At 45.4% G+C, this 25,661-nt stretch overlaps 1 protein-coding gene across 1 annotated transcript in view; it reads right to left on the bottom strand.

Annotated features, from left to right (window-relative positions):
- The window catches only part of SPAG17 (sperm associated antigen 17), a 178,945-nt gene that overhangs the window by 96,231 nt on the left and 57,053 nt on the right, over positions 1-25,661 (bottom strand). Inside the window, exons 5-15 of the mRNA XM_045816754.1 lie at positions 19,213-19,399; positions 17,653-17,847; positions 15,735-15,916; positions 10,673-10,834; positions 9,684-9,756; positions 9,370-9,482; positions 3,596-3,733; positions 3,392-3,505; positions 2,640-2,790; positions 1,019-1,246; positions 699-923 (exon numbers count right to left, since the gene is read on the bottom strand). Of these exons, the coding sequence (XP_045672710.1) occupies positions 699-923; positions 1,019-1,246; positions 2,640-2,790; positions 3,392-3,505; positions 3,596-3,733; positions 9,370-9,482; positions 9,684-9,756; positions 10,673-10,834; positions 15,735-15,916; positions 17,653-17,847; positions 19,213-19,399 (1,768 nt within the window). The remainder of the gene's footprint in view (positions 1-698; positions 924-1,018; positions 1,247-2,639; positions 2,791-3,391; positions 3,506-3,595; positions 3,734-9,369; positions 9,483-9,683; positions 9,757-10,672; positions 10,835-15,734; positions 15,917-17,652; positions 17,848-19,212; positions 19,400-25,661) is intronic.

The raw sequence follows: 25,661 nt of genomic DNA, 5'->3' as shown, positions 1-25,661 counted from the left end.
GTGGTACCCCGGGAGAAGTGAGCACAGCAGCCCGAGGAGCTGGGTTCGGTTCTGCAGGGCGTAGGGAGCCGCTGCACCGTATGAACAGGGAAATGACGGAGCTGCATTTGAAGTCATTCATCTGACAGCTACTGGTACAATAGCCAAATAAAAATGTAGCCCAGTATTTTCTATACTTCCATACCTCCGAATATGACAATGTCATGATGTTATATTCTAGAACGAGGGCAATGACCCGAGCCATAAGGAGGAGAGGGAAAGAATCAGTGTTTGTGGAGCGGTGACTCTGAATAAAGTGCAGGGCAGTTCGTCATGTTCTTGCAAGTAGCTCTCAAACAAATGTTTCACATAATCACAGTAACCTGAGAAATACTGATGGTAAAAGTTTTGATTATGTTTAATTAAGTTGTAATTATATAATTCATAATTACATGTTTAAGTAATTAAAAATGCACTACATTTACTAAGGTAAGAGTGGACTAAGAGGCTTTAGGATATTTTGAAAAACAAGGGTTGAAATAAAGAGGACTTGCCAAATAGTAGCAGTCAGTAACAAAGTTTAATTACCCAGATGACTTTACACTCAACGATTTTTCAATAGAAATAGAGAGGAATTTAAATAATGCCTCTTGAATCGCTTTTTTGGCTCCTAACACATACTTCACAGTGTCTGCACACGCACACACACGTTCGCTTACCCACAGATTTCCTTGGTGGCTGCGTCTCCAAGCTGGCCGCCTGCTGCCCTGACAGCTCTCTGTCCTCAGGGTCTGAGGGTTTCTCATTATCTGGGTCAGAATTCTTCGTATTGTCAGCATCCGTCTGACCAGGGTCTGAAGGGTCTTTGTTGATCTCCTTATCTTGCACAGCTGTTGACAAACTCTGATCCATAAATAAAGTTCTGTCTTGGGCTTCAGTAGGATCTAGTCAGTGCAAAGAGGATTCATGAGCTACAATGCTGGAAACACGGACAAGCACAAGATACAGGAATGCCCTTTGTTCCCTCCAGGCGGCATACCTGCTGGGCGCCTGGCCTCCCGCCTGCTCAGCCTCGTCAGGCACTGCTGTCGGATCTGCTTAGCAAACCTGGCGGGGTTGTCCCAGGGGATGTTGATCGTCTCGGCGTCGGTCCCATGCACTTTCCTAGAAGGCTTTAGGTTCCCTTCCTCATCCACCTCAGAGAGTTTCAGGCTCTCAAAAGTAAACACTTTGAAGGCTCTCTCTACTTCGTTCCAGCTCAGGGGCTCTGTAAGAAAGCAGGACCTGTGCTGCCAGGCGTGCTCGTCTCTCCGCCTGGGGCAGGCTGACGGGGGCCGCCGGGGCCGTGCCCGCCAGGAGGACTAGGGAGTCACACCAGGACGGGCATCGTCCCGACCAACACGGGCTCCGCAGTTCTACAACCAAGGTGCCGAACAATAAGACAGCTGCACAATAGAGATGTAATTTGTCAAGATAATGCTCCCGAACTGCTTCATAGCTTAATAAACATTATGTGTCCGGAGGAATTCATGTGGAATTTCCAGGGGGCCCTATTGGTTGAACATGGGTAAAACTTTTAGCCTTTTTGAACAAAAGCACCCTTGCTGCTATTGTAATTTAAAACTGAAAAATTACTCACTGGTTTCTAACATAGGCTGTTGTGTCCAATGGCTTTCTTCTTCGTGAAGACTCAGAAAAGGCCTCTTTCCACCTACTTGGCTGGTGCTGTACTTTCCATGATTGCCCTTCAAAGGTTATCAGCTTTCTGTGAGCTCTATTCATTTGCATATTTATTCCTTTACCCCTAAATGTAACTATCCATCCACTCACTCCCTTGCTCATTCATTTTTGTTTTCTATATATTAGGCTTTGTCATAGGGGCCTGGGCCTCAGAGAAAAGATTGAGTTCTTCAACTTCAGAAGTCTAAGGTATAAGCATAGCAGGTAGGTATTAACAACTAATCATGTAAATCCATATAAAGTATTTTGTAATTTGCTGAGAGTTGGAAAAGTAATGAGAAGGAAGAATCTGTACATGCTATTTTCTTTTCTAGGCCAAATACTTTTCTGTCTAATAAAGATGTCTGTGTAATTTCTTATTCCTTCCTATAAGCAGGAATGCATCTGCCTACTGCCTCAAGGGAGAACAGAATTTGTTCTAAGAAATGACTCTCTAGAACATAAAACTCCAGTGAACTCTGCAATGAGAAGCTGATTTTAATATTCTTAATGGCACTTCTTTGCACCGTCCTCTAAGAGCTTGAAATGGCCCTTCCTGTTGTGAGAGCTTACCTGGACTCAGCACACTCTCAGCACCACACGGGCAGGGGGCTCTCTCCTTCATCTACCCCCCTAACCAGGGGAGGGTCACCACCTCATCACCAGTGATGTCAGTGAGGGGGCATGGCACCGGGGGACGGGGAGCAGGAAGCACAGCGGAGAGAACACCCAGTACAGCAAGTTGAAGGTCAAGCATTGTAGCTATCGTAGTATGGCTAATAGCATTATTCAAGATAAGGAAATTGTAGTCAATCAAAATACCCACCACCCTCAGCCTCCAAAAGGTCTTTCAACCATCAAAATACTCTTGGGTGTAATCTTAAGGGACACACATGACCACAAATGAATGAATGTGCGCCAAGACCAAGCCATGTACTCACCATTTGTACAAAAGTGCAAGAGCTCATGAATTGCAGCCAGACGTTTAATGCTGTTCCATGGTGGGGGCAGAGGGAACTCAAGGAATTCCCACAGTGGCAGCCTGGCCTGCATCTCCTGCTCAATTTGAACCGGGTCAAAATCCTTTTGGTCCTGATGAAAAAGAGCAGCATGACGGAAGACATTCAAGTCAGCTGTCAAGTGCCTCATGCATATGGAGAAGGCAAAACATAATACCTGCCCTCTCATTGCTTGGGAACAGGGGAAATCACGCATGGGTGATTGGGGAAGACCAACCACTGGCATGCTGCTGAGGGCCAACAAAGCTAGCTCTCACTTCACCAGAGGTCCCTGGTGCCTAGAAATGACAGACTCTGCGTTCACAGTGACACACGGCTGAAGTCTCATATGTATTCCTCTCCCTTCTGAGAGTCTTTCGTGGCCTCCATTAGTGTTTTCATAGTAGCAGATATTTAAAGCAAATCACTATAAAGTTTTAATGAAAATGTGGTATAGTCGCAATCAATTTAACGGCTTATTGGACCACCACAATAAGGAAAGTTTTCTTTGATGACATTAACTTCTCCCTTACCTGTTTCCATTGTCTGAGGTCTCACTCTGCAAACAGGTATTCATTTTGTACCGTACTTTTCGTTAGCAATGGTAAAGCTAATAAGGTAAGATTTCTTTAACGGAACAACTGCAAACGGGCTTTCCCGTGCCCGCCATCCTCCAGGGAACGGGTTACTAGTACCTTCAGCGCGTACTTCTTGTGGGCAAGCGCGTCGTGGTAGTTCAGCAGCAGCGGGCCTTCGGGCACTTCTTCGCTTTGGCTTTCTTCTTCACATAAAAATACTTTATGGAGATTCTATTCAAATGAAGTAATATCGCTTTAAAAGAGAGAGAACACACACTTCTCGCAACACGCAAGCACTCTGGCCACCTCACGCCGTCTGACCTTTTTCTCGCTCTCGGTGAGGCAGAGCGAGGGCAGGATGGACACGATGTGAGCTGCGATTCTGTGGTCCAGCCCGTCCGCTCGGGGGGGCGGCTCCACCAGGCTGGGCGGCACGAGGTCTTTTTCCGTTGCCACGACCTGTTGAGGTACAGCGTTGGGACGAAGTGGTTTAATGGTCAGCTCTATATTGATATTCATGTATTTCCACTGTTCTCAGTAAAAACATGGCAGTTTCCACCAATAAAGGGCAGTGTTTATACAAAGTGGCAGTGTAATTACCAGTGACTACCAAAAAACAGGGAAAAATGTCTGCAATCCATGCATTAAAGTAAGTATAACACGTATTAGGATAACAAAATACAAATGGTAAGCAAGACAATTCACTATGATCGAAATCAAAATAACAACATATTTTTTCTTAATGATTTACTCTTCCTCTTAAAAAAATGCTTACACACCTTCAGGTCCAAGAACATTTACTGAATGCCAACCCCACGCTCGGCACCGTGTGCTACATCTTCGCGTACATGATCTCATTTAAGCCTCACAGCAACGCTGTGGGTGGGGTAGATACTGTTTTCCGTCTTACAGAGAGAGAAACCAGGGCAAGTGAGGTCAGGTGACGGTTCAGGCCCCAGGTTATTGAGTGGGAAGAACTAGGGTTAGGTCAGGTCCTCAATCTTCCTTTAAGATAGAGAAGGTGAAGTCAGTAAAGGGTAACAGTCTGCTGCACATGGAGAGTGAGGTTTAGAAAGAGTACAAGCCTTGCTCAGTGTGCCTGGTAAACAGAAGAAGTTGAAATATAATCAAGATAAGCACCTAACATAGAGCCTTTCCCTTCCCCTTAAATCCCACAGGCGCCCTCTGTGATTTCCCATCCCTCCACAGGGTTTCTCAGCCTTTGAACTGAAGACATTATGAACTACAGCAGTATGCCGTGGGGCTATTTCGTGCACTACAGAAACTGTAGCAGCATCCCTGGCCTCTACTTACTTGATGCCAGGAGAACCCCTCCAACTGTGATGACCAAAATAGATCCAGACACTGCCACATGTCTTCAGGGGGCAAATCACCCTCTGTTGAGAACTACCACTGTAGACTGATAACAAAATAGTCTCGTACTTCACCTTTTGTCAACTCCTTACTTTCAGAAAAGTGACTCACGCCTCTACTCTCTATTTTTCATCCAGCCCTTGGACCCACTCCAATCACAAAAGACCATTCAAAACTGTCCCACCTTTTCCGGCCAAGATGGAGACGTACGTAGATAGACACACTGTGCCTCCTCATACAACCAAAAGAGGGACAACAACAAATGTAAAAACAAAAACCAACTAGAACTGACAGAAAATCCAACTGTAAGGATGTCCGACAACCAAGGAATTAAAGAAAAAATATTCATCCAGATGGGCAGGAAGGGCAGAGATGGGAAGCCAGGTGGAGAGGACTCAAGGCAAGGTGGTGGCTGGTGGGGTGGATCGTCCCACATTCGTGTGCAGATAAACCAGGAGGAACAACTGGGGAGCGAGACAGAGTGCACAACCCAGGGTTCCAGTGCTGGGAAACAAAGCCTCAAACCTCTGATTGAAAACGCCTGTAGGGGTTGAGGAAGGAAGAGAAACTCCCAGCCTCACAGGAGAGTTCGTTGGAGAGACCCATGGGGTCCTAAAAAGTACACAAACCCACCCACCCAGGAGTCATCAACAGAAGGGCCCAATTTGCTTATGGGTAGTGGGGAAAGTGACTGAAAGCCTCGTGAGAACTGAGCAAGTGCCACTGTTCCCTCTCAGACCCTCCCCCATGCATAGCGTCACAGCTCAGCAATGTGGGTTGCCCCGCCCTGGTGAATACCCAAGGCTCTGTCCCTTACTGTGTAACAGGTGCACCAAGACAAAAAAAAAATATGGCCCAAATGAAAGAACAGATCAAAGCTCCAGAGAAAATACAGGTAAGCAATGAAGTGAGAGCCAATCTATCAGATGCAGAGTTCAAAACACTGGTAATCAGGATGCTCACACAATTGGTTGAGTATGGTCACAAAATACAGGAAAAAGTGAAGGCTATGAAAAGTGAAATAAAGGAAAATGTACAGGGAACCAACAGTGACAGGAAGGAAACTGGGACTCATATCAATGGTTTGGAGCAGAAGGAAGAAAGAAACATTCACCCAGAACAGGATGAAGAAACAAGAATTCAAAAAAAATGATAGGCTTGAAACCTCTGGGACAATCTTAAATGTTCCAACATTCGAATCATAGGGGTGCCAGAAGGAGAAGAGGAAGAGCAAGAAATTGAAAACTTATTTGAAAATATAGTCAAGGAGAACTTCCCCAATCTGGCAAAGGAAACAGACTTTCAGGAAGTCCAGGAAGCTCAGAGAGTCCCAGAGAAGTTGGACCCAATGAAGCACACACCAAAGCACATCATAATTAAGTTACCCAAGATTAAAGATAAGGAGAGAATCAAAAGCAGCAAGAGGAAAGGAGACAGTTACCTACAAAGGAGTTCCCATAAGACTGTCAGCTGATTTCTCAAAAGAAATCTTACAGGCAAGAAGGGGCTGGAAAGAAGTATTCCAAGTCATAAAAGCCAAGGGCCTACATCCCAGATGGCTCTATCCAGCAAAGCTTTCATTTAGAATGGAAGGGCAGATAAAGTGCTTCCCAGATAAGGTCAAGTTAAAGGAGTTCATCATTACCAAGCCCTTATTATATGAAATGTTAAAGGGACTTATCTAAGAAAAAGAAGAAGATCAAAGATATGAACAATAAAATGACAACAAACTCACAACCGAACCTAAAAAAAAAACAAAAATAAAAACAAAAATGAACTAAGCAAACAACTAGAACAAGTATAGAATCACAGAAATGGAGATCACGTGGAGGGTCATCAGCAGTGAGGGGGGAGAGGGAGAAAGGCGGAAAAGGTACAGGGAATAAGAAACATGAATGGTAGGTACAAAATAGACAGGGGGAGGTTAAGAACAGTATGGGAAATAAAGAAGCCAAAGAACTTATCTGTATGACCCATGGTCATGAACTAAGGTGTGGGAATGCTGCTGGAAGGGCGGGTACAGTGCAGAGGACAATAAAGGGGAGAAAAAAATTGGACAACTGTAATAGCATAATCAATAAAATAAATTAAAAAAAACTGTTCCATCTCTGGTATGTGAGAACTCTAATACTCTATCCTGTAAAATGCCAAGCCACTCCTCTTACACTTCCATTTTCTACCCTATTATTACTGAGCATTTATTCAGCCAGCATGTAACTACTATTTGGTGCCTTCTATGGGTCAGGCACTGAGCTCCCTTGGTGCTGGAATACAGTGGATGGCTGATAAATGTTTGTTGCTTTGAGTTTAGTTGAACAGTATAAGAAAGACTAAGATAAATAAAGTGATGATGCTGCAAGCTGTATCAGGTTTTTAAGCTTTTACACCTTTACTGATATATACAATTATTGGTCTCCCAAAGACCTTATGGGGTAATTAAAGGCAAACATGAGTGTGCTTACTACCTAATTGGTTAGAAAATTAAAGCAGTCAACAGACATACAAATGTGTACTAGAGGTACCAGAAATGATATATCTGAAAAGAACTTTAAATATTTTAATATTCAGAGAGATAAAAGGAATGTGTTATATGCATGATATAAGAACAATAGCAGGTAGTTATAAAAAGAAATTAGAGAATTTGTAAATTAAAAACATTACTTTCAAAACAAAACTTCAATAGCAGACTGGACTCCACTGAAGAATGAATTAGTTGGAAGTTAAGCTGGAATTCCCCAAATGGTAAAATTGAAAGAAAAATCTAAAGACAAGAAGGAAAAACCAGAAATTCTAACATCCACCTAATAATAATAAGGATAAATCAATAGGAGAAACAATATTTTAAAATATAATTTATTTCAACAAATAAATAGTGTCTACTATGGTTTGGGTGTAAGTAATATGTGCTGAGCACACAACCTTGAGCAAGACTAGTTAAGTCCCTGCGTGCATGGAACATGCATTCCCAGTCCTGGAACGAAGGTGAGGCACAGAGCAAACAGATGTATCTTTAAAAGGGTGGTTGTTGACAAGAACACAAGGCGATGCAATGAAGAACGGCTTCTCCAGACCAAGCCATCAGAGGAGGCCCGGTGAAGGGCTGCCACTTCCACCGGGCACTGAGCGATGAGGAAAATCCACCAGGCAGGCAGGTGGGAGCCAGATTGTTGAGGAGGAGAAGCCGAAGTGAAGAATGTGGTAGAGTGAAGTACTGCGTGTGAGGAGAACCCCGAAGGCCTGTGTGCATAACGAACAGTGGGTGTGTGCTGGGAGAGGAGGCTGGGTGGGAACAAGAAATGAGATGACGCGTGGGGCCCAGAGCCACAGCTTCAGTGTCTTCATGGACCAGTGTCAAGGATTTTGATTTTACTTGGAATGTGAGCAGAAACCAGGTTATCATTTCTTACATCATGAAGACAATGATAAAACAGACAAAGCCATAGCTAGACGTAGCCTTGTGTTACCAATTATCAAGAGAAAATTCTAATAGCTGCCAGCAAGAAAACCAGAGCATCTACAAAGGAAAGAGTATCAGGCTGACATCAGACTGCTTACCAGGAACCCCAGGAGGCAGACAGCAGAGCAGTGCTTTCAAAGTACTTTCCCACTCAGACCGACTACTTTCAAAAGCGGTCTCTGTCACTTACTACTTAGACAAGTTAATTAACCTTTTGATGCCTCGGTTTCCTTACCTGTAAAGTTAAGGAGTAAAAATAATTCCTGTTTCGTTGGGTTGTTTGAAGGATTACATGAATTGATTAATAAGAAATTGTCAAATACTGCATACAGGATATTGACAAAAAGTGGATGTGTACACCAGGCCCCTCAGTAAGCCAGGAAATTAAAAAAGCATTTGCTGTGACACGCACTCCCTGTTTACTAACCTTAATGCAGTAAAATTAGTTGACAATAAAGGGTGGCAATAATAATAAAAGACTTGGAATGGAATACACTGAAAGTGTCAGGAGGTAGCCAAAGGAATAGAAGGAAATGTGCACCCTTAAGGGAAGCAAAACAGACCAAAAATAAATAAGGTTTTGATCAAAATGAAATACAAAATAAGCCCAAAGAAAGCAGGAAGAAATTATAAAGATACATGAAAAAATAAATAAAAAGTAAAAAGGACTTGATCAATGAAACAAACGCTGGCTCTTTGAAAAGACCAGTACGATGGATACACCACTGACAACCGTGATGCGGAAAAGAGAGGGCACAGGCAAACGACATCAGTCATTGAAAAGGAACGTGAGCGGACAGGAAGGAAATCTAAAAATGCATAAAAGCGAATACAGAACTTTGTAGGATATTCAAAGCACAAATAAAATGGACAGATTTCTTTTAAAAAATACTAATGACTAAAGCTGGCCTGAGAAATGGAAAAGGCTGACAGTCTACAAGAACAAAAGGCATTGTAAAGGCAGTTAAAGACCATTAACCGCCGGACACGTCTGTTCCACTCCTTCTCTTTCGTTAGAATACAAAAAACTTCAGGGAACGTTCCAGAAGCTATTCCAGAGCACAGCAAAAGACAGGGAATTGCAGGTGGTGATCAAAGCAAACTTCCGTTTTCCCTCAAGTGCTCTCATCTTTGCACCGGAGAATGCATTCAGGTATCGTGTATGTAATTTTACAATAGTTTTTAAACCACGGAAGCAAAGAGAGATGAAGTGACTGACGTGGGGCTATCCGCCTGGAGCGAGCCCCCGAGGGCGCCCACCCACCTGTTCCAGCATGCAGTGCACGATCAGGGGCACGGAGATGAACTCCTCCGGAATCGGACTCAGCAAGTCATTGTAGTAGCGCAGGTCCGCCTCCGGGGTGACGACGGAAGCCACTGCGAAAGAGACCAAACCTCCCGGCTCAGCCAAGATGCGGTCTCCACTCTTTCATCGGAGCTCACCCACCCGTTCGAACTGGGGCCGCGCAGTGACGACTGCGGGCCCCGAGGGGGCGGCGGCGAGCGGAAGGCCACGCGGAGGGCAGTCACTATTCCCGAAAGCCCGGCCCCTGGCCCAGCGACCCGCCTCGCACGTGCCTGATGCCGGCCCCTGCGGTTCTCCATTTTGTGCTTTCTTCTTCCCGGCGCCGAGAACAGCAGACTGTGGAGTCTGAAAGGAGAAGAATTACAAACACACACCTGAGATGGCCGGCCGGGAGGCGCTTTCATCAGATGGGGTCTGATGGGGTCTGACAGGATGCTGAGATTGTGCGGGTACAATCGCTCGCACCACAAAGCCATTCGGGGGTGTTGGGGTCCAGCACGCGGAAGACTGAACAGTACAGGCGCCTTCCGGTTCTCCCCGCCGCCGCCGCCGCCACCGGGCGCACCGAGCACTTCTCCCGCCCGGGTGCGTGCGGTGGCGCGGGGGCACTGCGAGTTCAGAGCCCGCCCTGGGCCCCACCACCGTGACCCAGAATCCCACTGTTCTCCTCCTTAGACTCCTTCAGTGGTTCCCGTCACCTTCGCGGGAAACTCTAACTCGGCACGAGTTCAGGGCTTGTGGTTGTTGCCCACGGCGCCCGCGTGCCATGGGAGCACTGATCACGCGCGGTCCTGGTTTGTGCCCTAGCACTCCTGTCTTTGACCTCCAGGTCTTCACGCACCTTTGCCCCTTTGCCCCATCAGGCTCTCCCCTCGGCCGGCCGTTCCTCCTCGGCCTTCACCACACCGCTTTCCCTGCGGGGCAAGGTTGCCCTGACCCCTCTGTCCCCATCCTGCTCCTCCCCGGATCCGCGAGGGGGGCAGGCCTCCCACAGCGCTCATCCTGCTCTCGACTTGACCGCTGTCCCCTCTGAAAGTTACCCTCAGTGAGGAGGGCGGGGATGAGTCTTGTTCGTTGTTGCACCGCCGGGACCTTGCACAGGGCTAGCCCGTGGGAGGAGCTGCTAGACGTCATGGTGACCTTCCCGAGGGCCCTCCCTGTCCCAGACATCATTTCCTGCACCGTGGGCGGGACCAATGTGGCACCCCTTCTCGTGGCAGGAATCATTCAGTCCACAAAAGACATTTGAGCACGTGTCTACCTCAGAAATTACTGGGGCTTCTAAGGGAGGTTTCTCACTAACCATTTGTGGGACGTTAATGAGCTGCATGCTTTCCAAGTAGTGCTGGTGCTGCCTTTTCCAATCCAGGCTGTCATACATCAAACAGGCAATATTTTCAAAAATACTGGTGCCCAGTTCCAGCTACAGGTGACAGAATTAATGAAAATTAATTAGTTCCATATTGTGGGAATCAGATACATGGTGTGTATGTACCTTAACAGCTAAACCTATGACTTTAAAATATTTTCTTTTGCAATTACAGTTTACATGCATTATTATTTTGTATTAGTTTCAGGTGTACAGCATAGTGGTTAGACAGTCAAATACTTCACAAAGTGTTCAGTCAGATACTTCCAGTGCCCACCTGGCACGGCACACAGTTATTACAATATTATTGACTCTTTACATCCCCATGACTATTTGTGAACACCAATTTGTACTTTTTAAAACTTGATTTGGAAGAAAGAGGGAGAGAGAAGGGGGGAACAGAGAGAGGGAGAGAAACACCAATTTGTTGCTCCACTTATTCACATATGCATTGGTTGTTTCCTGTGCGTGCTCTGACCGGGGACGGAACCTGCAACCTTGGCGTATCGGGACAACGCTCTCACCAATGAGTAACCCAGACAGGGCTAATATGAACTTCTTAATCCTTTCACCCCTTCCACTCAGACCCTGATCCCCAACCCCCCTGGCAACCACCCGTCTGTTCTCTGTATCTGTAAGTCTATTTCTATCTTGTTTATTTTGTTCTTTAGTTTCCACATGTCAATGGAATCATATGGTATTTGTGTTTGTCTGGCTGACCAACCTATTTCACCGAGCATAATACCCCTAGGTCCATCCATGCCGTCACAAATGGTTAACATATCATTCCTTTTTAGTGTTTTGGGTTTCTTTAGATATATACCCAGAAGTCCAATTGCTGGACATAAGGCAGTTCCATTTTTAATTTTTTGAGAAAACTCCATATTGATTTCTATAGTGGCCACACCGGTCTGCGTTCCCACGAGCAGTGCACGAGGGTTCCCTTTTCTCCACATCCTTGCCAACACTGGCTGTTTGTTGGTTTATTGATAATGGCCATTCTGACAGATGAGAGGGGACATCTCATTGTTAGGCCTATCACTTCTCACAGGGACGCACTTCCATAACCACCGAATCCCTGCTGTGGTGACTGAGGCTTTGTTTGTTGAGCCTGTCTCGCTCTTCTTGTTCGCCTGCCTTTGGAGGGCCTTATGCCTGCCTAGTAATGTAAGAGCCTAATGGACGCTTCAACTACGTGAAAAGCGCCCCATTCATCAGTTTCAGGAGTGTGGCTTATGTTCTAGGTAGCTCAGTTCCTACAACAACACATTGGAGAGGTAACTTCAATTTCTCAGCCCAAGACCAGCTCCAGATGATTCCTTGCTTGGCTGTGCGAGAAGCACACCGGGAAGCGCCCGCTCAGCTTCAGTATCACTCACGCAAGTGCGCCGCGGTGTATGGGCAGTCAGTATTCCCTCCTTCCCTCCCTGCTTCTCCTTCTTTCTTTCACCTGAGCTAACTTAAGGGGGGAAAACCTTAAGAAATCTCAAAGGACTACTGCTCCTATGACACCCACAAGTTTTATGATCTGGCAAGTAAGCTACAAGTCAGATTCTTCTGTTACCTGGGCTTTCATGCTCAGCAGTAGAAAGGCACTGTTATCGCTAGGTCTGTCTGCTTGAAAGCAGAGGAGGATTACATAGGCTCATCCTACATGTGAGTTGAGGAGGTGAGGTAGCATGAGATGGAGTCTGCGGGGCCAGGGAGTCTCTCCGTCTGCCTGGAGTCCAGAGGAGGGCCTTGCTCTGCCCTTCCTCATGGCACAGCTGGCGGGCTGGCCTCCACGTGCCCACTCCAACACTAAGCTTCCCTTGGGTAAGCTTCCACCTGGCATTCTTCGCCCAAAGTCTGGCATTGAAGCATGTTTTTGTTTGTTTGTAGTTTAAGAAATCTAGTAAAACTCCTGCCCGATGATCCCTTAGCTTAACTAGTTAATTTATTTTTAAATCAAACAGCAAATCATATGCTAAATGCCAGCAAATGATTTCAGCAACCAAGGTCTTAACTTGAGATGTTACAGATGTCTTATGCGAGCAGTTAGCACTTCATGATGGGCATGTATTTGATGTAAAGCTTTCGTTACCTTGGTTCAGCAGAAATACAGCCTGCCTGTTTGCAGCCAAAGGTACTAATGCTTTCCTTCTTCCAGAGAGGAAGAAGACTCCTTGGCTGGCTCCTGCCTTGGATACGAGGCCATTATCAACTTACAGACACAGCTGAGAGTGCAGCGCCCCCTATCTAGTCTACTTCTACCGGGAAGGGATTGATTACTTTGCTGTTTTGTAAGCAATCCTAAGTTTCCAATGAACTTTGTCTTCAATATTCAATGCAATGGCCTTTTCTCCTGGAGCCCAACTCCATTACTGAACTGCTTTTCAAGGCTTTCCTTCCTCACTCACCTTACAGAGGCATGCCTGGGCTCTGAAAGACTACAGACCACGGCCCTGGCAATACAAAGATGCTCAATAGAGACTTGAGAATTGCCTGATGGAAGCTTAGTGTGTCCAGCTGGGCACCGTGGCCACAAATACCCCTTAGACTGGTGTCAGTTTTCATTCCTGACAGTTATCTGCGTGCTCCAATGAGACAACCTAGATGTTAATAATGTAGTTCCAAAGTCAGGAATATTCTACCAGAACTAGTAGTATTTCAACTAAGCTGGTCATATCTTTTCAACAATAAGTAATCTTTCTGATATCTGTCATTGAAAGTCTTCTTTGCATTTTTAAAAGGAAAATGTAGCCATACCCACTTTCTTTAAAATGGAGTGACTGAAATCTTCTGATGGACAGAACACTGTGAACAAGGGTGCAGCGAGGAGAATGCTGGGAATGGTGCCGGGTCTTAGGAAGCTGCAGTTGTACGCCCTGCTCTCCACATTCATGCCCTGATGACACAGCGAAACACACTCTGCCTTGGGAACAATACACTTCAACTCTTCCCAGCCTATGCCTGGGGATTAGACAGGACACACAGGAGGAGCCCTAACTAGAGCAGCAGCGAAATGTACTCGGGTTGAGGCTGCATTAGAGACTCTTTTTGTTGCCTCCTCTGAATTATGGTTAGGAATTGTATGGCTGTATCTCCTATGCCCCATCAAACCAAAAATGTATACAAGTTCTTGACAGGGTGTGCAGCTAGCCCTGGGGGGGAAGAGAGGAGAAGAGAATCGTTTCCCTAAAACATACATCTGTGGATGTGGGTTTCTGTTAGGCATAGATGTCATGTGCTTAGGAGAAGGGCTGGTCTATTGCAAAGAGTGGAAAGGTGGCTTGGAGGTAGGATGTCAGGATCCTAGGGAAATAGCCTCTTCCTCAGACACAGCTCACACTTGCTGCGTATAATCTAGAATTCCAATACAACAGCACGGAATAGGCATCGTGCTCCATTACTTGGAATGCCAGTGTCTCTGAGATTAGGGAACCATATTGGCGCGATTTTACATGAAGCTTTACAGGACAGATGGCAGTGGATTCTTTTCTGAGCATTCGGGGTTCGAAGGCAGAAGAGTAAAGACAAAGCAGGAAAGATACAGACATCCAGAGGAAGGGGCGGGAAGAAGCTGAGTCAAAGGAGTCTGCAGGAACCAGTTCTGCCTAGAACAAATTCTGTTCTCAGCTACAGCTTTTCTATGGGTAGCTTCATCTTTCAAGTGTAGGACAAATCTCATATATATTCTTACTATCGGCAAGGTATCAGACTTAAGGGTGCTGTTTCTACATAGTGATAGCTAATGCCTTTTGTGGGCAGTCTTTCTAACTCAAACTGAGCTGTGCATCGCTACTTATTCAAGTTCTGTCCATCCTTGGAGGTTCAAATCTGGGCCTCCCTTTCCTGTGTTTACCTCTTACTTTACCAGGTGCACGTCTATCTAAGGTGATGGAATCAGGGACTCTTACAATGAAAAAATGTGCATGCTCCAGCCCATAGCCACGGGCAGCATACCCTCTGGCTCACTCTCCTCCGTTTGTTTTTTTTCTGGGCAGCTGTCTGTAGTCACTGTCCACAGACACCTGTCCACCTCCTCTGCCCTGACTGCCCAGCTCCCTTCAGAGCACTCCCTTCACGGGGTCCCCCCAGGACTGTGCTTTCAGATAAGTTCCCCTGATGCTGAAATGCATCGCCTTGCAGGAGGCCCGCCACCCCTGTGGCCTCTGTTTGTGGGAGTAGGTGCTTGCTCAACCAGAAAGAGACCTGAGAGGTTTCTTTGTAACTGGGATGCTTAGGTGTCTTCCCTAGCACTTAGGATAAGGAGTTTTTAAGAACACCCTCATGTAGCTAGCATTTGCTACTTTTCAAAGCATCCCACGTCTACTTTTTCTGAATGGATAGGCAACTTAAGAGTGAGTTCCCCGCGACAGAGCACCTAGGAGTGGAGCACCCTGAGTGCCCCTCTGTTCCACGTGCGGTCTTGCCTCTCTGCCAGCACCTCAGGAGCAGGGCCAGTAAGTGCTCTTAGAAAACGCCTGCTGATTGGTGGGCTGGGGTCAAGCCATCCTACTAGGACAGACCTGTTGGCCAGATATATTAAAAATACAGTTGTGGCAATAAAAGCAAGGTCCTAGAAAAAATGTCTTGAACTAACATATATAAAAAAAGAAAGAATATAATGTGACAAACTGTAAAATTTACTATTTTCACACTTAATATAAAGACTTTACTGTCCAGAACATTAAGGTATGAAACAAAGCCACACGTCACCAAATAAAAGAATTATCATCCTTTATCTTCATCTACAGCTTATTCTCTGCCAGTAATTCATACACTGAGAGCTATAGAATCAGGCTATAACCATTATTGGGCATTCAATGTTATCGTCTCAAAGGTAGAGGAGCCTGGCAGAAAACCTCATCTACAGTCGGCGACCAGTAAACACGTGTGGGGTGAACGAGTGGGAGACAGAACCGTGGCGTCCACGCGCACACCGCCGACCGCAGTCGCTGCGGGCACTGACCAGCATCTTGCCGTCCGACCAGTTGGAAGGAAAGGCAGCTGCCCGCACCACGTGTTCCAGCCGAGCAACATCAAAGAGATTTGTTTCAGGTTTCTCATTATTCAGGATTGGCTCCAAGTACTTCCAGAAAATGGCAAGTTCCTTCATGGCATTCTCTTTCTTCAATTTCTCAGCTTCTATATCTAATAATAGCAACAGGGTTATACTACAAAATGAGAGTGTGTTTGTTGTATGACTTCCCACTCGCAGTGGACATGGTGAGTCATATGCATCGCAAGATGTCTAACTCAGTACCGGGAAATGCAAATTCAAAAATGTAGTTTTGAGAAAAATTGGGACCTGGACTATATGATTATGAAGTCAGAGGATTTTATTCCTGAAATTGGTGTTAGACATGAGCTGGTCCCAACCCCTTCACTTCACAGTTGAGGCCCAGAAAGACTGTGGTAAGGTTACATATTTTGGGAGCTAATATATTCAATGTTTTCATCACTCTTACATTGCATCTGTATAGGAGCAGTTTTGCTGCCAAAGCACTTTTTTGACCATCTTGGTGTCTATTTGCTGCATAACTGGTTAGAAAGCCAGTTGATTTAGTTCTCCTTTCCCACGTGACTCAAAACAAACAGGGTCACTGATTTATGCTTCTGTTAACTTCGGTCACATTAAACCAGCTACTGGCTTCTCCGGACATTTGTGCTCTGACTATAAAATAATGACAGTTTCCCTTAAAGTTACACTTGACATTTTGAAATATATGTTTATTATATCAATAGTTAAATGGGTTTTACTACCAAGATCTCACTAGTCTATTATAACACTATTTTTCTATTATTTCTTTTAATATATTAAATAATTTTTACAGAGACACTATGAGGTTTATGCAGCATTTTTCCACTGGCTTCAGTGATAAGATACCAAACGTTGTAACTATCGTTGAGATAGAAGTATATGTGTTTGAATCTCTACTCTTACTTAATAGCTGCCTCTGGGCTGAGAGTCTCTTTTGGTAACATGGAAATTCAGTGTATTGCTGAGGGTGGGTGTGAAAACGTACATACACCATTACAGGAAAGCCCTTAGCACTGTGCCTAGTGCCGAGGCATGTGCCCAATGAATGATGGCTATTACTATTCATGCTGGTAGCAGTTTCTTACTTGGGACAGGAACTTTAAGAATGAAGAGTTATAGAGATTGGGATATGGCTGTGTAAGTTACAAAACACTGCGCAAATGATATTATTAATAAGTAACAATAAAAGTTAACAGCCTGTGGCAGAGGGAGCTTGAACTTCTGGGTCACACAGGCTTACACACCAAGTCCCAGTCCTATCACCTGAAGCAAGAGGCAGCACGTTGTTCCCTTCGCGGAGCTGGTCCAGCACAGCGCCCCCAGACGAGCACCTCCAGGCTCCAGTGGCTGGATGGTGGTGTGGTGGGGACTCCCCCACAGCCTGCTACCTTCAGGCCCAGAAGATAAGGTGCCCTTTCTGATTGATCACGATAAACCAGTAGCAGAGCAGAGTGAGCATCCAAGGCTATGCTCTCCCTGGAGCCACTCAGTTACTGTGGTTTCTGGAAAAATGGATTATCTACATAGCTGATCTCTCCGCCCCATGCTTTAGGTAAAAGTCACAGGTCAAAATGTTCCCGAGAAATGTAGTTGGATGACCGAGTCTTCTGACCCGAGTCTACGTTCTCTGTGTCTACACAGGGATATAAACACAGAATATGACTTTAATTTGCAGAATTTACAACACCTGGCTAGTGCAAGCAGAATGAAAAGCGAATCAAAGTCTCGAAAGGATTTAATAACGTACGCATTGTATGACTACATTTTGGACAGAACACTGTATTTCTACTTGAAGGACCGTGGGTAATACTGAAGGATCCAGTAAGTTGTGTAGCAGACTGCATACCTTGTGGCTGAAGAAAAACTTCCTGCTGCTGGCTAACTGCTGCCAGGTGTGTCTGCAGAGGTTCGTAATTCTCGGAAGATATTTTAATCACGCTGCTTATGGGAATGCCAAGCTCAGTCATAATCGCTAATAGCTGAGGATTGTTGAAGCCCACAACTATAATGTAATGTTGGGCACCATCATCTGGCTCATCGTCTGTGCAAAATACCATAAAGAAGAGGAGCCGTCACTTTAAAAGAGAACAGGTTGCACTCAGCCAGTTCAATGGCTGTGTACATTATGCATGCATTTAGAATCCCTCTGGCTTGCCAAAAGCAGTCCAGTTGGCTGGAATGCAGTCGTGTTGACTGGTTTTCATTACTGCCCTTCCAGTAAGAAGGCTGTGGCCATTTTACAAAATATTAAATCACTTTTGCAAATGAGACGGGCGTAATAGGAGGACAAACATACACGGGGCCTGTGGGCATGGAAAATGTGTGCTTGGGTTTTTGTAAAAGAAAAAAAATGTTTAGGCTGTAGTATTTTTTTTGCTTCTAATCTCTTTTGAGCAACATCTGGATTTACTCCTGAATTACGAGTAGCTGCAGCTTTGCAGAATTTTATAAGTAGAGGTGTTTACAGGAGAGGGAAATATTGAATATGGGCATGCTCCCTACCAAAGTATCCTGTGTACTTATGTCAATAGGTGTGAATGCTCGGGAGGGGTCATGCAGCAATTATTAAGAGTAGATGGTACCCAAAGCCATGAAATCCCACAATAGCCCACTAAGATCAGTTTTCAAACAGTGCAACAGATGCACACCCTCTTCGTGCTCGAGTAACAACTTTTATTCTGTCACGAAACAAATCAGCATTGACGTTGCCCGTGGAATCCATGATGTAACTGCTTCTGAGTCTAGGGGATCTCGTGCATTTCACACACAGAAGGCGAGTGAAACCGGTAGAGGACCTGAGGGCCTGCCATTGCATTCACATACGACGCACACAGTAACGGGGAGCTCCGCCTGGGGTCATGGGAAGCGGCAATGAATTACTCATAGCTGCCTAACCTAGATCATTTTTACATCAACAATCTGAAATGGAAGAAAAGTCCAGCAGCCCTAAGACAAACTGGCAGGGGAGAAACTGAGGTCAGGAAGCTATATGCTCTGCACGAGTCCCTCGTTACCTGGTCTCCTTTTATTACTGCTGGATTTCACTCATGGCAATAGTCACTTTTTAACTTTGCCTTATAATTATGTATGACTTTTAAAAATGTCCCCAGGAAGAGAGAAAGCTCCCTGGTGCCACAGCCAGCTCACTGTGTCACCCTGTATGTACGTGTGTCGGCGTACCCCCAGCGAGACAGGAACTGAATAAATGTGTGCTGGAAACATCAGTGAATCGCAAATAGAAATATGTTTCTATTAGGGGGTCATGGGTAGCATGTGATTGGTGGTTTTATAAAAGTGAAAAGGCTGGGGGAGATTAAGCCTGGGTATTGGAATGACTTCTCGAGGTACTTCGCAGGGGACAAGGCAAGCAGCAAAGGGGAGACCACACGAGGCGCACCACACTCACCGATGTAAACTTTGGTCTCATCTTCCTCTCCCCTGTGCTTCAGCTGGGTTGTCTTTCGCACCACTGAGCTCGCCTCAGGCTGATCCTTCCCCTTCCCTTTGCCAGCGCTGGCATTCGAGGCCTTCTTGTCCTTGGGAGTTTTTGCCTTCCCTTTCTCCTTTTCTACCTTAAATCTGTCTTCTTTCACCTAGAAAGAGAGAACACAAGCGTACAGTGAGCAGGCAATGGCTTTTCTGCTGCCAGGTGAATTCCCTGTTTATTTCACTCAGTCGTTTGTTTACTCCTCTGTTCTGTCTGCAGGCCCAGGTAGTAGTGGAGATCCCAGGCTGAGCCTGCATGGTGATGAGGCCCATTTAAGCACGAGGAGCGGAGGGGTGGGTGCTAGATTGTTCACACACACAGCCTTCTGAAAGGGAATTCACCCTAAAGGAGAACCAGGCATGGCCCAGCACAGCACCTCCGGTGGCGGGAGGAGGGCAGTGGGGATTCTGAGCACACTGTGGAGGCAGAAACTTGGGTTCATCAGTAGCCTAACCCCAAGGGGGAGTCTCTGACTGTTAGAGAGAGGTGGGTTCTTAACAAAACAACACTATGATGTGAAAAACAAAAAGCAGCTTCTCTAAAATCTCCTTGATAAAGTTTTCATGGTTTAAGTAGTACACAGACTATTTTTAAATGTTAAAAATAGTTTTGAGAACCTAGCACTAACAAGTTATTTTTATTATAATGCTACTTAAAAAGACATAGACTTAATCAGTGGCTGCTGAATGACACGCCCCAAGGAGAGAACAACAAAACAACAGTTGGCAATGCTGATTCTTTACACGCTGCTCAGAGGCATGCTTAGACTGCCCAATACCACGTAAAGACCCAATTTTCTCACCATTTATCTTTTCAAACAATTTCTGAAACCTTTTTTTAAAAGATGTTACTTATCTATGTGTAGAGAGAGGAGAAGGGAGGGAGAGAGGGAGAGAAACATCAGTTGGTTGCCTCTCATAAGCACCCCAACCAGAGACTGAACCCGCAATCCAGGCATGTGCCCCGACAGGGAATCGAACCAGCAACTTCTCGCTTTGTAGGATGATGCCCAGCTAACAGAGCCACACAGGTCAGGGCCAATTGCTGAACCGTTTGGATGTGATTTCATAATGTAATTGTCCTTCCAATTCAGTTGTATCATGAATACAAATCTGTGTATTATGTATGTATTACATTCACTGAAATGATGCAGCAGTACTGATCATAACGTGCCCGTGTGCAAGGCCCAGAATATGCACATATTATTTTTCCACATTCAACAAAATTGGAAACAAAAATAACTAAATAAATTATTGTAGCAACAATACAGGTGGCTTCTGTATTTTCCTGAGGTCATAAAATCAAATCTGAAAACCTCCGTTCTAAGGAAGGCATCAGGGACGAGGAGAGTAGCAGGCGTGTTGCTTAGGCGCCCAGCGAACGGAGCGAACCCAGGAGGGGAAAGAGCCTGTCCCTCCTTCCTCTTGGGATCCTGGAGCGAGCAGCGCTGATCACAGCCAAAATTTCAAAACGAGCAGAAAATTAGCAGAGACTAGCTATGTCGTGTGCTTTCAAGACATCACCGTCTCTCATTTGTTCTCACCAAGCAACCTACAGTGAGAATTTTGTTCCCATTGCATTCATTAGGACACACAGTTTGCCCTCAGACACACAGCTGTGGTTTATGCAACCCTAAGCTCATTTTATGTCTATGGGTCTCCCGCTCTCTCTCTGACCGGCTCTCGCCTCCGTCCCCAAGCCCGTCTGCCTCCCTCTGCTCTGGCTTTCCAGTAGCGGAGGGATCCCTGCTGGGTGCTGCTGAGTTTCCCACAGCGGCCGCCTCCCTCAGCTAGGCTTCCTGCTCCGCGCTCGGTCTCCCTCTCTCCCCCTCTCCCCTCTCTCCCCGTGGTAGACTGCAGAAAAGCACCTTCTCAACTCATTTCCAAAAACTGAAATATTTACCTCCCTTCTTCCACTAAACTATTTTTTAAAGACTTGCAAATGCTGATTCACTTCTTTATATACCTTTTCTTTAAATTATAAAAATAATCATTCTTGAAAAATTGGGAAAACAGAAAACTTACAAAAACCACCATAATTCCACCATCCAAAGATGAAGAGTGAAACATGATATTCAATGCATTCTTTCAAATTACATTTATGCATCTTTTTTACACAATTGCTATTGTTCTCTCCACACAAGGTAAGAGTTCTGTGTTTGCCATGGAGCAGCGATGCGCCTGCAGTGGGCAGGACTTCGAGGAGACTTCCTGTGTGAAGAAGGCCCCGGGGAGAGCACCTGCACACGCCCTGGGCGGGAGCATCTGGATGGTCCCGCTGTGAGAGGGCCTGGTGCAGACACTCTACGGCAGGGTCCCCAACCTGCAGGCCGCACAGCAGGGGACAAGCTCAAACACAATGCGATTGAGTCATCCTGAAACCACCCTCCCACCCCCAGTTCATCTTCCACGAAACCGGTCTCTGGTGCCAAACAGGCTGCTGTATGGAAGGAAACAGAAGCAGAGGGACGCACCTGGGTTGGCCCAGGAGCCAGATCCAGGCAGAGACGTCCAGGGCAGATTTCTGAACGTGGTCTTTGCCCTCCCCAGTCCCTTCTCCTTCCCCATGGCTGACTCTAGTGGTGGTCTGCCTACTTCTCCCCTGTTCCTCTCTCCTCCCACCCTCCACACTTAGCTGAAGCAGACTCTTTGACCCTCTGGTTCTGGACCATGATGGACTGCTTGCCCTCTAGACGTCTACTTTGGTCCAAAGGCAAAATATCCTTTTCTACCAAGCCCCAAGCACACACAAAAAAATAACCTCCCATCTTCTTCTCTGTTCCTCTATTCTCTCTCTTTCTGAATAAGTCCCTCCCCACACAGGCTTACGTTTTGGGATTTGGGGGCAGGAAAGGGCAAAGTGAATCTGATTAGCTGAATATTCAAAAGTTGGGCCCCTCCTAAATCATAAACTGATATTTGTTTATCTCCACTTCCTCTTTGGCCTTTTTTATGTCTAGATAACACAGTACGTGTGTTCCTATTTATTTAGTGGTGATCTGCTCAAGCAACTTAAAGAACTCAGAGGCAACTCCTGCCAACTTTAGACAAAAATTTAGGAGGGATATATCCAAAAGGCCCCTCTTTCTACCCTGTTTGGGACCACATACTCCCCAGCACATGAAGGAAGAATCCAGTTCATTAGAGAGTACATTTCATCTAAAATGCATTGTGTACAAAAAGCATCTGGAAGTCTCCTACTGTGTGAAGGCCTTGGACAGGCAGAGATTTCCTAACCAGTCAAGCTACACAGCAGATGTGGGGCTCTTGTCTCAGCAAAACCAAAAACACTGTTAGCATTTCACATTCTCAGCTGAGTATCAAGTGACACCTATTTAGAATCTTTAACCTTGTTACTCTCACTTTTTAAAGGCAAAAATACAAATTCTCCCTGTCTGAAACAGGGCAACCTAATTATTTTCATACTTCAAGTATTTTACAGCGTATTCATTTCTAAATGGCTCCTTGCTGTCAAAATTCAAATGTCCTGATGCACCTTCAAATACCGCGATGGGCGCCTGTCCTGTGATTCCTCATGGTGAATGGAGGCAACGGTCAGTGGAACGAGTGGTGAGCAGCTCCACTCCATCTCGTTCTTTTAGTCAGCAGTGCAGCTCCATGTTTGCATGTCGTTTTGTGTTTTATATGTTCTCTCGTAAGACCCCCACACAGTATCATTAAGGCTACAGATTAAAAACCATGCTCAAGGAGGTTATGTGACTAAGCCATTCCATCGTTACGTGGCTTACGAGATACTAGGTCTGTCTTCTGAGAGCTACTCTGGTTTGGAATATGACTCTGTCTGGTACACCATCTAGTCTGCCAGTCACAGATGAGAGGACAGTGCATGGGCTGAAAGTGACACATGGTGTCAAATCAATTTGAAAGATGGCAGATTCCCCTGGCTGGCGTAGCTCAGTGGATTGAGTGCGGGCTGGGAACCAAAGTGTCCCAGGTTCGATTCCCAGCCAGGGTACATGCCTGGGTTGCAGGCCATAACCCCCAGCAACCACACATTGATGTTTCTCTCTCTTTCTCTCTCTCTCTCCCTCCCTTCCCTCTCTAAAAAATAAATAAATAAAATATTAAAAAAAAAAGAAAGATGGCAGATTGAACAGACCTATTCCCCCAAAGCTCCCCATCCGTAGGAAGCTCAAGTGCTGTTAAGTCTTAAGACTTAACACAGTGACGTACAAGTTCACTTGACCAGGGGCTGTTTTCACTTCAATGGAGAGCAAGGTCCCAATGGTGCTAGAACCTACACTAGAAACATAAGGTTATAGGGACATCTGGGGATTAATTAATCAATTTCTATAAACCTATTTTAGGGAAATTATCCAAAATATGGATAATGAACTCTATACTATAAATCTATTCTTCATAAGACTGTTTTCATGAAAAAAATATGGAAATAACTAAAATGTTCAATAATAGAGGAATTATGGTAGTCAGCACATAATCACATAATAGATGTAAATCCGTTGCAAGGAGTAAAAAATTTTTTTACAATGATTGCAGTCCTTTAAAGAAACAAATCCACAGAAAGGACAAAGAACTACATCAAATTATTGATAGGCTTATTGCATTGTGAACACTTGGTTTTACCTTTTCTATACTTTATATTTATTCTGTCCCCTCTGCTCTGCTCTCCTCCTCACTTCCCTGACAAATACAAAATATAAAGGAGACTTCCAGTCAAGATGGTGGCATAGGCAAACACAGTTTGTTTCCTTGGACAACCACATCAAAATTACAACTAAATTATAGAACAACCATCACTCAGAACCATCAGAAATTGAGTTGAGTGGAAGTCTAACAACTGTGGAATTAAAGAAACCACACTCATCCAGAATGGAAGGAGGGGTGGAGACACAGAATGGGCTGGTCCCACATCCATGGTGGACAAATATTTAAGAGGGATACCTCGGGAGCAAGGAGTCCCAGCCCCACACCTTGCTCCAGGTTCCAGTGCCAGGAAGATAATTCCCTATAACTTCTGGCTGCAAAAACCAGCCAGGATTGAGTCAGTGGAAGAAACTTCTGGAGTTCCAAGCAGTTCCAATTAAAGAACCCACACATGGGCTCACCTATTCAGACTCACTCCCTCTGGGCTCCAGAACTGGGGTAGCAACTTAAAAGGCACCAGTGGCATATAGAGAGGAACTGAAGTGTCTGGCACCAATGCAAGAGCTAGGGGATAGCTTTCTCCCAGAGAGAAAGGCAGGCAGAGGCCATTGTCTCTTTTCTGAGCCCTCCCCCACCGACACAGAGCCACAAAGCTGGCAGGCAGGTGCCATATCTGAGACTCCATCAACCTGGCTAACACTCTTTGCCTCATCATAAAGATCCCCAGAGACTCTGTTCCACCCACTTACAGGCCCACCCAAGCTGTTAACAGAAACTTTTCCATATGAATGACTGGTCTTGGCTCATGCTTCACAATTTCCTAAATCCTATCAAACAAGCAATAGCTGCCCACAGGGAACTCCCAGCCCCCAGTACCTCTGGCTAAGTGGCCTCAGGGCTGGCACTAGCAGCAGCCAGCCTAGATTCACAGCTTGGCTTCACCTAGGAATCTCCAAGCCCAGCACAAGTAACAGCCATTTCAGATCACGTTATAGCCCAGGCAGGGTGACCATGGGCAAAACACAGGTGAAGAATGACCTTGGCCTGCACCACCTGGGAAACCCCAGAGCCTGTGCACCCAGTGGGCAGCTACAGACCATGTTGGAGCACCACTACCCTGCCCCTGCACAGCTGATCATCCACGGAGGGCAGAAGTTGGTGGTCAGTGGTCACAGCCAGTCCTTGCAGCTGACTGGCTGGGGTAAATCCCTCCCATTGACCTGCCAACAGCAATTAAGGCTCAACTACAAGACACATCATACTTAAAATGCCAAAGGTTAAAGATAAAGAGAGAATCTTAAAAGTAGCAAGAGAAAAGCAGTTAGTCACCTGCAAAGGAGTTCCCATAAGACTGTCAACTGATTTCTCAAAAGAAACTCTGCAGGCTAGAAGGGATAGGCAAGGAATATTCAAAGTAATGAAAAGCAAGGACCTGCAACTTAGATTACTCCATCCAGCAAAGCTGGCATTTAGAATCTAAGGACAGACAAAGAGCTTCCCAGACAAGAAAAAGCTGAAGGAGTTCATCATCACCAAAACGTTATTATATGAAATGTTAAAGGGACTTAGTTAAGAAAAAGATCAAAACTATTAACAATAAAATGACAACAAACACATATCTATCAACATTTGAATCTAAAAAACAAACTAAGCAAACAAGAAGAGCAGAGACAGACTCATGGATACAGAGAGTGTTTTGATGGTTGCCAGATGGGAGGTGGGGTGTGTGTGGGAATAGGCAAA

This window comes from Phyllostomus hastatus, unplaced genomic scaffold (assembly GCF_019186645.2).
Source record: "Phyllostomus hastatus isolate PE091 unplaced genomic scaffold, TTU_PhHast_1.1 phas_scaffold_216, whole genome shotgun sequence".
In the NCBI taxonomy this organism is placed as follows: Eukaryota; Metazoa; Chordata; class Mammalia; order Chiroptera; family Phyllostomidae; genus Phyllostomus; species Phyllostomus hastatus.
Note: the sequence above shows the minus strand (reverse complement) of the source record. Positions and strands in the feature narration are given on the sequence as shown.